General features: G+C 40.3%; 1 protein-coding gene across 2 annotated transcripts; it reads left to right on the top strand.

The window, feature by feature from the left end:
* The first annotated feature begins 1,567 nt into the window (after window positions 1-1,567).
* Window positions 1,568-13,649, top strand: LOC127428364 (suppressor of cytokine signaling 7-like). Of its 2 annotated transcripts, XM_051676700.1 has the most exons (10): window positions 1,568-3,410; window positions 5,370-5,434; window positions 5,715-5,819; window positions 7,154-7,285; window positions 9,050-9,195; window positions 9,408-9,576; window positions 11,716-11,844; window positions 12,096-12,231; window positions 12,319-12,459; window positions 12,623-13,649. In XM_051676700.1, exons 1-9 carry the CDS (start codon window positions 1,942-1,944, stop codon window positions 12,437-12,439), a joined length of 2,472 nt encoding a protein of 823 aa, XP_051532660.1. In that variant the 5' UTR covers window positions 1,568-1,941; the 3' UTR covers window positions 12,440-12,459; window positions 12,623-13,649. The 2 variants fall into 2 exon arrangements, with proteins under 2 accessions (XP_051532660.1, XP_051532661.1); XM_051676701.1 differs by lacking the exon at window positions 7,154-7,285 and having other exon boundaries at window positions 1,571-3,410; window positions 12,623-13,647.
* The last annotated feature ends 477 nt before the right edge of the window (window positions 13,650-14,126 follow it).

A 14,126-nucleotide genomic window follows, 5' to 3' on the forward strand; every position in this document is an offset into this window, starting at 1 on the left:
CACATCTGTTAATGTTGGATTGTTATGAGTGTGTGTATGAGGATGGGCTGATGGATGAGAGAATGGGAGGGTAATCCGCTCTGCTAGTGTAGGCATCAGAATCTCACCGCTTTGTGGATTAACCCAACACTCCCCGGCTGGGTCAGCCATGAGTGGTCTTTTTAAGGACTGTGTATGTGTGTGAGTTTGTGCATCTGTGACAGTGAGCATGTGCATTTGTGTGCCTACAGCAATTTATAAGCATGCATCTGTCTGTCAGAAGATATGCACTAAAAGTTTAATCTCTGACAAAAAATTTAAATATGATCTTCAAACAAGGAAACAAAAAAATAAAAGAAGCAAAAACATGCTCCACATGTGCACTGAATGAATGAATCTCTGTCCGTGTGTGTGTGTCTGTGTGTGTGTGTGTGTGTGTGTGTGTGTGTGTGTGTGTGTGTGTGAGAGAGAGAGAGAGAGAGAGAGCGAGCGAGAGAGAGAGAGAGAGAGAGAGAGAGAAGAGAGAAAGAGAAAGAGAAAGAAAGACAGAGAGAATGAAAAAGATGATTCAGACATATCCAGTCATACTGGGTAATGCAGGCAAATCCTTGTTGTGGTGCCATGGCAACAGGGTACTGAGTTTCAACACTCATTCCTGTGAGGCCCCACCCCCACTCAGGACTGCAGAGGCTGTATCTGTGTGTATGTATTATACGTATATGTGTATCTATATACATGCACACAACTGTCAAAGCCAAAATTGTGAACATGATTTTAGGGATAGACAAGTGTGTTCAGTTTTGTGTGCATTCAATTATTTAATAGCAGAGGATGTTAAAGCATTCAATATTTCTCAAATGAGATTCAGTGAAAACATATTTTCTTCTTCTGAATGTTTGTGTAAACCCTTCACTGTAATAAAAACCATAAACTCTTTGTGTTATGAGATTGTAGGTTTTAAAGGGCTCTTTGGGCTTGTCAAAATGTGTAAATGTTTGTGTACAGCGACATCATCCGGCCCATCAAAGCAGTTGCTTTACACATGCAATACAAATATAGCGCAGATTAAGTCTTGACCACGGAACAATGGATGAATGTAAACAATAACTGTTTTGTCTCTCTATGTCTGTTAATGTGCATATATATTATATATGAATATAGTGTTTATAAGTAAGATGCATTTATTTATGCCACAAAATATAGTCCTATATTGAAAATGCAATGTGCAACATGATGATATTCTCTTGCTTTAATTTACTGGCCTTATAAATTACATGATGTTTTAAATAAGTATACTAGGTCTCCTAAGTAAACTGACTAGAGCTATAAAAGTTCCAATTCTGCTCAAATTAGGAGGAGACAATTTATGAACCATAACAAACATCAGTTGATAAGCGCAGGCCATCTTCCAGACAACAGCGCGGTAAATGACATCTGTGTGGACAGCAGGACGTGAGAAAAAAAATTCATTACACCACGGTGCACATCACTAAGGGGGATAACACATAGCCTGCAGCCAAGTGGACAGCAATGGCACCGATAAGACCAAACGCGAAACGCATCGAATTTGCGGAAGTGAGCGCGCGGGTGGGGCCTCGCTGTGTGCCGTAGAGACCGTAATATGACCACAGACGCCGTTAGGATTCCGTGAAATGAAGCGTTATGTATGACCCTGCAAAGGCCCGTGGAGATTTTTGAGGCCGGACATTAAACGACGCTGATATATGAAAATCACCGGGGTCCGTGCGAAGGCTAACTTGCGCAGTTTTGAAGGAGCGCGAGAAATAGAGTTTATATTCTCTAATTGTCTAGCGGAGAGTGAGTGAGTGAGTGAGTGAGTGAGTGGGCTAACTAACACCAAGAGGATTAGACTCCTATTACCGTTAGACAACCGATATCTTATGACTGGAGCAATGTGAAACGCTGATATCGCTCATTCCTTCAGTATATTGAGGAATAATAATGAACAACGCGCAAGATATGTCTCCCGATTTTGTCTTAATGCGCCTGGTCTCCGCGGCCGAGGATGACCGCTTGGACGAGGAGAATGGGAATCTGTCGTCGACAGTGCAGGAGGTCTTGGCTCATGGAGGTATTAAGGGTAACTTTGAATGCACACAGAATCAAATGGTCGGCCTTGCCCGACACGGCCACATCTCAGCGGTGAACAAAGCTCCGCAAGCCAGCGGAACGGAGGCACCTGACACTGGAGTGATGGCGACTAGACCTTCGCTGTCTGTACCGCCTCCCGCGCTTCATTCGACCGAGGCCCACGGCTACGATCTCACCCACAGAGGCGGAATAGGGCCTCAGCTGTTGGTATTCCGAAACATATCTAGAGACTCTGCTGAAAATAATTCGGATGATCAGCGTCAAGTCAGGGCTTTTGAGGACCAAGCGGTGCTTGCCTCCGAGTCTAGCGGCAGCATCAATAACAACATGTTCAGCGCCGTGGATGCTCAGCATCCTCCTACATGGACGCTGCATCCACAGCACAAGCTGCCGACGGTTGCTGCAGATACGGAGGCAGCAGAGCTCTGCCACCGGCATCGTTTGATCACAGACAAAAAAGACTGGCTGCCTGTAGCGGATAAAACCAACGCTGTTTCGGTGACAGAGCCCGGCTGGAGCTGCACAACGGCGCAGCGGCAACTCCAGCTACCCGACGGTCCTGTGTTAGAGCTTGCGAGGAAATTCGGGGAGCTGGGAGTTGCTCCGGTAACCGAATTTTTACTCAAAGACGGCGAGCTGCCGCACTGTTCATGTCAAAGCGTTCTCGGTTCGGCTGGAATCAGACAAGGCGAGGACCCGACCGAGACCAGTGATGCGCTGCTGGTGCTGGAGGGCCTCGGGTCAGAAGAGGTGAATGGCCTGGGCATCAATACCTGTCAAAAGACTGAGTCACACAATCTGGAGCACGGGCAGAGGGACATGGTGAACACGATGCCAGGTGCGTTTACACTCAAATGTTTCCCGTCGGTACTGTCCGGACAAGCCATGGGGGTCTCAAGGGGACTTTGTTCGCCGGCATGTAGTGAATCGCGGCTATGTTGTTTGTTGCGAGACTCGGTAAACACCAGGGCTCAGGGTGACACCACCACCGACAAACTGACGCCCGAAGTCCTATCACCACCGTCCGAACCGAGCCAGGACACCCCGTGCTCCAGCCAGGCATCCACTCCGAAGTCCCGGGCGGACAGAAGCGCGTCTCGAGCGCATGGGGCGAGCGTAGGAGAGAAGACTCTGAAAGTACCAGGAAAATCCAGGAAGGGGTCACTTAAAATCCGCCTGAGTAAACTTTTCAGAACTAAAAGCTGTAGTGGCTCTAACAACATTTTGGACAAAAGACCTTCAGTTACGTTCTCCATATCCTCAGCTGGCAGTTTAGTTGACATGTCAGGACAGAGTGGTGGGGCAGAAGACGCGGGCAGGTGAGTGTTTGACCCTCCTTACAGCAGACTGACATTGTAAACATCAGTCTTATGATTATGTGTATACCTTTAATGCATAATACACGACAGACTAAATACCACTAAACTTTTAATACAGGACAGAATAGTAACGTTCAAAAAGGAAAATTCTGTCATCATTCACTCATTCACCTTGTTCGAAACCCGAATGATTTACTGTCTTTTGTGGAACACGAAAGGAGATTCTGAGCAGAATTCTAGCATCAGTCATCTTTCAATTTCACACTGAAAAACCTAAGAAGTTGACTTTACTTAATTGATTGAATAAACTCGTTACCTCAATTGAATTGAGTAATTGTGTCTCAAAAACTTGTGTAATTAAGTTCACTTAACTTGGTGTTCATGTACAATGAACATAACTGTGTATGGGTATGGGTATTTCCGATAGCCTCAATCATTTGAGTTATTAACACTTAAAATCTTAAGTGTATAGATTTAAGATAAGTTCAAGGAACAAAAGTTTGGAATAATGTACAGATTTTGCTGTTTCGGAAGGAAATTGGTACTTTAATTCACCAAAGTGGCATTCAACTGATCACAAAGCATAGTCAGGACATTACTGATGTAAAAAAACAGCACCATCACTTTTTGAAAAAAGTCATTTTTTTTTATCAAATCTAGACATTTCCAGCAGCCATCACTCCAACACCTTATCCTTGAGTAATCGTGATAAATTGCTAATTTGGTACTAGAAAATCACTTGCCAACACAGCTGAAAACTATTTAGTTCGTTAAATGAAGCTTAACATTGTGTTTGTGTTTGTTTTTGAGTTGCCACAGTATGCAATAGACTTGCATGTCTTAAGGTCAATATTAGGTCAAAAATGGCAAAAAATAAACAGCTTTCTCTAGAAACTCGTCAGTCAATCATTGTTTTGAGGAATGAAGGCTATACAATGCTTGAAATTGCCAAAAAACTGAAGATTTCATACAAAGGGGTACACTAGTCTTCAAAGACAAAGGACAACTGGCTCTAACAAGTCGAGTTTGAGAAATAGACGCCTCACATGTCCTCAGCTGACAGCTTCATTGAATTCTACCCGCTCAACACCAGTTTCATGCACAACAGTAAAGAGAAGACTCAGGGGTGCAGGCCTTATGGGAAGAATTGCAAAGAAAAAAACACTTTTGAAACAGAAAAACAAAAGGAAAAGGTTAGAGTGGGCAAAGAAACACAGACATTGGACAACAGATAATTGGAAAAGAGTGTTATGGATCTTAACCCCACTGAGCTTTTGTGGGATCAGCTAGACTGTAAGGTGCGTGAGAAGTGCCTGACAAGACAGCCACATCTATGGCAAGTGCTACAGGAAGCTTGGGGTGAAATGTCACCTGAGTATCTGGACAAACTGACAGCTAGAATGCCAAGGATCTGCAAAGCTGTCATTGCTGCACGTGGAAGATTTTTTGATGAGAACCCTTTGAAGTAGTTCTGAATTTTTTTCAATTTGCAATAGTAATTTTTCACGTTATTAATGTCCTGACTACACATTGTGATCAGTTGAATGCCACCTTGGTGAATAAAAGTACCAATTTCTTTCCATAAGAGAAAAATCTGTACATTGTTCCAAACTTTTAACCGCCAGTGTATATATTTGAGTTATGAGCCCAAAACTTGACATTTCATGTAATGTTTAATTAAGACAACTTGATTTTTCCAGTAATGACAACATTAGATATTACAGGGCACTGAATGGTAAAAAGATGCTGTGAAAGTGTATTGTGACTGAGGCTATAATCTTTTAACATATTTTGTGTCCCACAGAAGAAAGTCATATTGGTTTGGAACAACATGAGGGTGTGTAAATAATGACATTTTTGTATGAACTATTCTTTTAACTATAGACTTTTGTTTTTGTAGCCTAAATATACCTGCTTTCTCAAACTATTATATTTACCATTACATTTTCCTTCCCACAGCCAACCTGGACTAACAAGGGCACAAAGTGCCTTCTCTGCAGCCACTTTTGCTCCTTTTTTTACAGGTAAACAGATCTCTTATAAAAAGAAGATTTAAGGGAAGATAGTGCTGTGAAAGCTTAAGGGATCCTTGCATAAAAAACTGTATATTAGGCAGTTGATTAATACTGATAAACCACTAATGAGCTTACACAGTGCGTACGGGGAACATAATAACACAGACACATGATTTGGGTGAGGTTAGTCTAATCTTAGGCCAATTTTAGGAATTAAGCTAAATTATTGTAAGAAATGTTGTTAATGTCATCCTTATAAGTTCTGTTCGTACCATCGCTCTGGTTCCAGGAGAGACTGTGTCCTTGGTTGATGTGGACATCTCCCAGAGAGAGAGGAACTCCCCTCACCCTCCCACACCTCCACCACCTCCACGCCGAAGCCTCAGTCTGCTAGGTGAGCCCCTCTACACACGTTCACACATAACCACTTTGATCTCCTGCATTAGTGCTCTTCTTCGTTTTTTTGGCTTTCACATCTCCATCTGTTTTACACTTTTTACAATTTTCTCCCCTGATCCCCTATATACCCCCTTAGTATATTCCTTTTATTTTTTGTACTGCTGCCCCATCTTCTATACTTCCAGTTTCTCTTCTATACTTCCACACTTGTGAGTGACCTCAAACCCACATGTCTATTCTTTCACTTCCTCCTTTCATTTCCCCTTTTTCATTCTGACTTCAGTCATTTCATTCTTTTCATTTCATGGTCTCAGATTACATTCTGCAAGCATAAAAAAAGTGTGGTCACCAATATTTGGCACACTTAGTTCTGTTTTGAGTGATGTGAAGCATCTTCACAGTTGATGCAGTTTGCTAGTTTATCAGCTTCAGTGTCGTAGTGTGGGATCTGGGACTGAAGGCAAATAATCTCAATACTAGATATATAGGTATTAGATCTGTATGTTTATGTATGATGAAGCGTTCTTTGTCATCAGTGAGAGAAGAGGATTAGGTATGTGGGATTATTGGTGTTATTCAGTCTTTTCTGTTTGGACTAGGAGGCAGATTCTTTATTATGTGTAGGTGAACAATTTGTACATTTATGCTACAGTACTGGTAGGTGGTAGAGGTTTAGTTCATTTAGTTCATGAAGTTGGTTCATGTCTTCTGGGTTAACAAAATTCTCCACCTCATCTCTTCACAATCATAATGAAATAAATTTTTCGTGAGCGTGTGATTGAATGTACACATCGGTGTATGGATTTGTGCTAACTGATATCCATGTTGTTTCCACTGGTTGCAGTTCATGTGTGATATGCCTCCTGTCATGGTGTCTTTCTCTTAAAGTGCTGTAAGAGGATAAGCTATTGTCACATAATTGGAGGATTTGTCTTGCTGCTTTATGGTTCAGACTGGCAAAATGACACATTCTTCATACATAAATGTTCCCTATAAAGCACAAGTCATTGAATGTAATATTCGTATTAGCCTAGATTTGATCCGATACTGTGGTTTGCACAGTATAATCTAAATCTTCTGAAATCCGGCTGCATTTTTTAAAGTCTATTTTTGGTAATATATTCAAGAAAGATTTTGCTGACCCTTTGCTCTGAAGCTGAGTATGAGAGTTAAATTCAGTCATGTTCTGATTCCTCTTCTTAGCCTTGGGCACCTGCCTCTGTCTAATAGAGTTCAACCTTCTCTTTACTCCTGTGTTTCACTCCATTGCTTTTCTGTGACATCTCCATACTCTCCTGGCTCTGAACCCTCCCTCCTGCTCTCTTCCAGACGATATAGGTGGGCCGCAGCCTGGGCCTTTCCTAGTGAGTGTAATGGGGGCCTCCCTGCAGTCTCTCCCTCTGCCTCTTCCTCCTCCTCCCCCTCTCCACGCTACCATCCAGCATAGTCTCAGCCTCAATGGTAAGACTTGGGTGCAGTGGAGGGGGCAGTGTGTGTTGGTGTTTTAGGGAGCCTTTCTGGTTCTGAGAGCAGACTCCAAACCTTCCTCTCCTCTTTGTGGACTGACTGTCATGTGCTCTGCCCTCAGAAGCACCTTAACTCCATGAAACACTTTGTGAACTTGGTGAAAGGCAAAGACAATACATGCCTCCAGTCGCATGTATTGCTTTGTTTAACAAAGGCTTTGGTTGACCCTGTGGTTTCCTTTTGCACTTTGATGAAAAAAGGTGGTGTGACTAATGTGCGTTTGTAAAGAGAGGAAGTGAGAGTGAGATACTGCAGAGTTTACACATAATCTGTGTTATAGTTCTTCTGTACAATGTGTCTTGATGTAACAACATAATTCATTTTTAAGATATAAGTAATCAAAATGCTTAGATTTTGTGTTCTCAAGAATAATATCAAAGATATGACTAATTGATTTGACGTACAGTGGCCCCAAAAAGTTTTTGGACACTTAAGCAACATAAACTGTAAATACTGACAAAAAAAGTGGTATCTGTTTTAAAAATAAAAAAAACACAAGCACACTTTTAAAGCAAGTCATTGAATAAAAAAGTGTGTTAGGTCATAAATTATATAAAACAATAGATATATGGTTCAAAATGAAGATTGAAAAATAGTATTTGAACACTTTCTGGAAGTCAAATGTTAGTGGAACAGGGCCATAGTTGATCAATGAACTACTGTACATACACCTTTGGTTACACTGGTAGGACACCTGTGTGAACTTCAGGGGAACTGACTTCACACATCCACTAAAATTTCTGTGAAACCAGGTGTTTAAAAGTAATTGCAAAAATTGCTGAGAAAAGTGAAGTTAGTTCTGAAGTCAGATTTTAGCATCGTTTGTTTTGCATTGCAGATTGAAACGGATTCATTCTTAAAGGATAGTTCACCCAAAAGTGAAAATTCTCACATCATTAACTCACCTTCATGCCATCTCAGATGTGTATGACTTTCTTTCTTCTGCAGAACACAAACAAAGATTTTTAGAAGAATATCTCAACTCTGTAGGTCCATTCAAAGCAAGTGAATGGTGGCCAGAACCCCAGTAATCCATAAGACTCCAGTGGTTAAATCCATGTCTTCAGAAGCGAAATTACAGGTGTGGGTAAAAAAAAGATCAATATTTATGTCCTTTTTTTTTTTTTTACTATAAATCTCCACTTTCACATTTTTCTTCTTTTGATTTTTGGTGATTTGCATTCTTCGTGTATATCGACACAGGCTGGTCGAGCTGGTGAAAGGTGGAGTTTTATTGTAAAAAAGGACTTAAATATTGATCTCTCAACCACACCTATCATATCACTTCTAAAGATATGAATTTAACCACTGGAGTCATATGGATTACGTTTATGCTGCCTTTATGTGCTTTTTGGACCTTCAGAGTTCTTCACTTGCATTGTATGGACTAACAAAGTTGAAATATTCTTCTAAAAATCTTTGTGTCCAGCAGAAGAAGGAAAGTCATACACATCTGGGATGGCATGAGGGTGAGTAAATGATGAAAGTATTTTCATTTTTGGGTTAACTATGCCTTTTGGTGTGGCTTAAATGTTTAAATAGTTTTTTGGGCCAATGTAGCATGCATACACATTTATTCTCTCATGATCACTTCTAGAAAACCTAGAAGGAATAAGCAGTCACTCAATACTCATTCTTTGCTGATCACAAACCTATATTTGCTCATGTACTAACAAACATTATCCATTTGTGTCTCAGATGCTTTCTTCCGAGCACTTCCTCATTCGGCCCCATCACCAATGGAGACTCAAGCCCCTGCCAGAGTTGCCCCGCCCCCGATTATTTGTCCACTGAGAGGGGCTGATTCCAGCAGCTTCACTGCCAGTCTGAGAGAGCTGGAGCGGGTCAGTTCAAGAAAATGCTACAGCACTGACAGTCATAACATGATAGGAAATCATCATTCGGCATGTTGCTTTATTTATAGACTTTGCTAAACAATGACTGTGGCTTCCTGTGGTTTTCCACATTACTTCACGGGTTTTTGTGTGTTTTCTCTATAAGCAGCTTTTCTCTGCAAACATTGTTGGAAGGTCATTGTGTGTGTTTGTGTCTGTAGTGTGGCTGGTATTGGGGGCCGATGAACTGGGAGGATGCTGAAATGAAGCTGAGAGGAAAGCCTGATGGCTCATTTTTGGTGCGGGACAGTTCAGACCCACGATATATCCTTAGCCTCAGCTTTCGCTCACAGGGAGTAACGCATCACACACGCATGGAGCACTATAGAGGTAAACACACATACTTACAGTGCTCATATTTACTTAACTTATAAGTATAAAACAAACACCTTGAATTCAGATCTGTCTCGGGTGATGCGACCACAAGTGTACAGAGCTAAATACAGGTGTAAATGGGTGCAATACGTTTTGTTATCTGATCACTCAAACCACATTTGGTGGAGTCAGACACACGTGACTACATTGCAATTGTAGTGTTAATGCTAATTCTTCCTGATGTGTACCGGACAGCAGCGAAGGACCAACTACTCACCTGTCAATCATTACCCTCTTTAGTATGCCTAATATTTACATGCAATGAGTAATGACACAGATTATGGGAAGCATGCAGATTTCTAGTACAGTTAATACAGAATATGCCACTAAAATAAACAAACATTTACTTAAAATGTCACATTTTTGCTTAGATTCAAATGTAAGTATAATTGGGAGAAACACTGCACTGATTTTTATGCTACTTTTTTGCACTCTGTCATACATTAGCACAATGGTATAGTATGTAATGTATGCAGACATGAAATCAGAGACCCTTCGTTTGAAAGCTGAACAATAGTGGTCACAGAAGATGCATTTGAGATGTGTAATACAACCAGGTGTAAATGGTGACATGTTTTGCCTGACCACTTGTGATCAGGTCACCTGAGAAGGATTTTAAAGGCATATTCTGGTTTCACTACAAGATAAGCTCATTCAGCAGGATTTCTGGCATAATGTTGATTACCACAAAATGTATTCCGACTTGTAGAGTTTCTTCCATTTCTATTAAAATAAAAGCAAAAATCTGGGTTACAGTGACGCATAAAAGTGGACGGAAGCAATCCGTAAACATTAAAATACTCTGTTTCAAAACTATAGCCACAAGATGTAAACACTATATGAGTGTTAACATGATTTTAGTGTAATGAAATCACTTACTAACCTTTTCTGTGTAAATTTATATCCAACTTAGCACCTTTGTTGCCATGACAACATAACTGCGTAAACCCCAAAAACTCTAAAATAACAATTTAAACAACATTTTACAGCTCAAATATTAAGCGAGTTTTAACACATTAATTATTGTAAGTGCTTTTTTTTTTTTTTTTTTTTTTTTTTTAAGCATCTCATTTCTGCATTCAAACCCTCCAAAAACTTGCCCCATTCACTCTTAAATGCCTCACTGTAACCTTGATTTTGGCTTTTTTAAAGAAAAGAAGGGGTGAGTAGAACTTATTTTTTTGTGGTTATGCCAAAAATGAGCTTAAAGGGTTAGTTCATCCAAAAATGAAAATTCTCACATGATTTACTCACCCTCATGCCATCCCAGATAAGAATGACTTTCTTTCTTCTGCAGAACACAAACGAAGATTTTTAGAAGAATATTTCAGCTCTGTAGATCCATACAATCTAAGTGAATGGGTGCCAAACTTTTAAAGCTCCAAAATCCATAAAAGGGCAACATAAAAGTACTTCAGATGACTCTGGTGGTTAAATCCATATCTTCAAAAGCGATATGATAGGTGTGGGTGAGAAAAGATCAATATTTAAGGCCTTTTTCCTTCACTTTCACTTTCTCCTATTTTTGGTGATTCACATTCTTCGTGCATATTGCCCGCCTAATGGGCAGAGAGGAAAATTTATGATAAAAAAAAATTCTTAAATATTGATCTGTTTCTCACCCACACCATCATCATATCGCGTCTGAACACATGGATTTATCCACTGGAGTCTTATGGATCACTTTTATGATGCCTTTATGTGGATTTCATTCACATCCATTGTTTGGACTTACAGAGCTGAAATATTCTTCCAAAAATCTTCATTTGCGTTTTGCAGAAGAAAGAAAGTCATACACATCTGGGATGGCATGAGAGTGAATAAATCATGAGAGAATTTTCATTTTTGGTTGAACTACCCCTTTAACTTGTATTGAACCCAGAATCTTCCATCAATACCAGGTGTTTACCAGGCCATTTACACTGTGGTCTTCACACACACACACACACACACACACACACACACATTGGGCACCACATGGCAAAGTTCACACAAAGGTAGCTATAAAATGTTTTCACACACCTATTTTCTGACAGAATTGTTTTTTCTTATAGACTTTCACTTTTTTAATTATGTTTTTCTCTTACTCCTTAGGAACCTTCAGTTTATGGTGCCACCCTAAGTTTGAGGATCGCTGCCATTCTGTGGTTGAATTTATTGAGCGAGCCATCATGCACTCTAAAAATGGCAAATTCCTCTATTTCCTGCGTTCACGAGTACCTGGTAAATCTCTGCAAATATCTTGGTCTTCTAAACGGACATTGGCAATCAACAGATAGAATAAAAAGCTCCCTATTAGCTCTGTTTATTGATGCTTGTAGCCCTTTCAGTGTTGAAATTCCAATTCAAAACACTGAGTACATTGTGCTAAAATAGTTGCTGGAGTAATGTTTACAGATGTTAGAGGCAGAGTTTACTTTGTATTTAAAAACCGAAAACAGTTAGAGAAATAAAAGATCTGGTGTCTGTTTCAGGACTGCCCCCGACCCCTGTGCAGCTGCTCTATCCAGTCTCACGCTTCAGCAATGTGAAATCACTCCAGCATTTGTGCCGTTTCTGCATCCGACAACTCGTCCGCATAGACCACATCCAGGAGCTGCCCCTCCCCAAGTATGACCACCTCATTCTTTACATTATTTTACAGCATAGCTGTTTACAAAGTGTCAATAAACTCTTAACTTTTCTTTCTTATTCTAGACCGCTCATTGTCTACCTGAGGAAGTTCTATTACTATGACCCAGAGGAAGAGATGTACCTGTCAATCAAAGGCATGCGCCAGGCAGCAGGTGTGGAACAGGAAGCCGAGTCTGAAACATAGCGAGATCGGTCCTTTTCACCGTAAGTACTTGAAGCAGTGATGCATTTGATTGTTCTACATACATTATGTAACTGTTAAATGCTCCATGGCCTGCCACATGTTTAGCGGTTTTATTCCACATTTAAACTAAAACAAAAAATTTGATTGTTTTTTTTTTTTTTAATTGCTGTGTGTGGATAATAGATGGAACAGCACATGGACACTACCTGGTGCACAGCTCTGCTCCAACACTCTGCCAGTCTTCCAGCAGAAGCCAATGAACATCAGCAGACTGGCCCCTCCTCTTTGACCAATACACAGACAGAGGGAATACAGAGGAGTGCTGGAATACTGTATATGTTGAGCAGGCAAATAAATCCAGAGACTGAAAGATAGACAATGGACTTGAAACTTCACAGTGGACATCTTACAGTGGACTTAAAAAATAATAATAAATTAAACAAAAAATAGGAACGAGGGCATTTGCTTTGGGGTACTAGCAAAAGCCTTCATCTGTAGGTTACTTATGGAATATTACACTGGAGTTTTTGAACTGGCCAGTTTGTGAATCCTTCTCCTCTGTTTGGTTCTTCTTTCTTTTCCCAACAGGCACCCTGTCCCTGGGGGGGAGTGTGTGACCCCTTTATTTGTCCTTTCCCTGACTGTAACTCCTTCAGTCTGATAAGACCACTTGAACTGTATTTTGAGTAAAAGACAAAGTAAACTTTAAAATAAGTGGTGGTGCACTTGATGACTTATTATTTATGATTACAATTTAATTCATGCCCCTTGGTGTTTTTATCACCCGTTGGGCCCACGGTTGTTTTTATCATTCACCCCAGGCCCTAGGGCGGCTACCAACCCTGCGCTTCCTATAGTTATGCCACTGGTACGACCACATTACTTTTTTGAAAGGGATGCTGCCCCAAACTCACACACAAAAATTTTAGAGCCACTCATTCTTTATTATTACTTTTTTCCACATTTTAGAATAATAGTAAAACACATTCAATAACACAATTTGAAGTATGGGGATTATGTCATGACCACATTTTTTTTAACAAATCAAATCTGCCTTACAATTTAGATTTTTCTAAATATAAACTCAGCAGTGCTCTAACTTGATTGTTTTATTTAAAGGGATAATTCACACAAAAACATAAAAATTCTCTCAACATTTACTCATCCTCATGCCAGATGTGAATGGCTTTTTTTTCTGCAGAACAAAAATATTTTTAGAAGAATGTCTCAGCACTGTAGGTCCATACAATGCAAGTGAATGGTGACCAAAACTTTGAAGCTTCAAAAAGCACATAAAGACAGCATGAAAGTAATCCATACAACTCCAGTTGTTTAATCCATGTCTTCTGAAGTGATCCAATCAGTTTTGGGTGAGAACAGACCAAAATATAACTACTTTTCACTGTAAATCTTGACATCAGTCTCTTTGGCGATCATGATTTCAAGCTTGATTACACTTCCTAGCGGAATCTAGCGCACTGCGTATGCTTCAAGCACTAGGAAGCCTAAAATAATGATCGCTCCTAGAGACTGCGATGGCAAGATTTATACTGAAAGTTTTTTTATACTTTGGTCTTTTCTGACCCAAAACCGATTCGATTGCTTCAGAAGACATTGATTAGACCAGTAGAGTCATGTGGGTTACTATTATGCTGCCTTTATGTGCTTTTTGGAGCTTCAAAGATTT

This window comes from Myxocyprinus asiaticus, chromosome 37, assembly GCF_019703515.2.
Source record: "Myxocyprinus asiaticus isolate MX2 ecotype Aquarium Trade chromosome 37, UBuf_Myxa_2, whole genome shotgun sequence".
NCBI lineage: Eukaryota > Metazoa > Chordata > Actinopteri > Cypriniformes > Catostomidae > Myxocyprinus > Myxocyprinus asiaticus.

What these genes read in the sequence shown, in the direction of transcription:
- LOC127428364 (XM_051676700.1), top strand. Translation starts at nt 1,942, where the DNA reads ATGAACAACGCGCAAGATATGTCTCCCGATTTTGTCTTAATGCGCCTG. An exon ending in GGGGCAGAAGACGCGGGCAG is followed by an intron (nt 3,411 to 5,369) that starts GTGAGTGTTTGA and finishes TCCTTCCCACAG; the next exon opens with CCAACCTGGACTAACAAGGG. An exon ending in CCGAAGCCTCAGTCTGCTAG is followed by an intron (nt 5,820 to 7,153) that starts GTGAGCCCCTCT and finishes GCTCTCTTCCAG; the next exon opens with ACGATATAGGTGGGCCGCAG.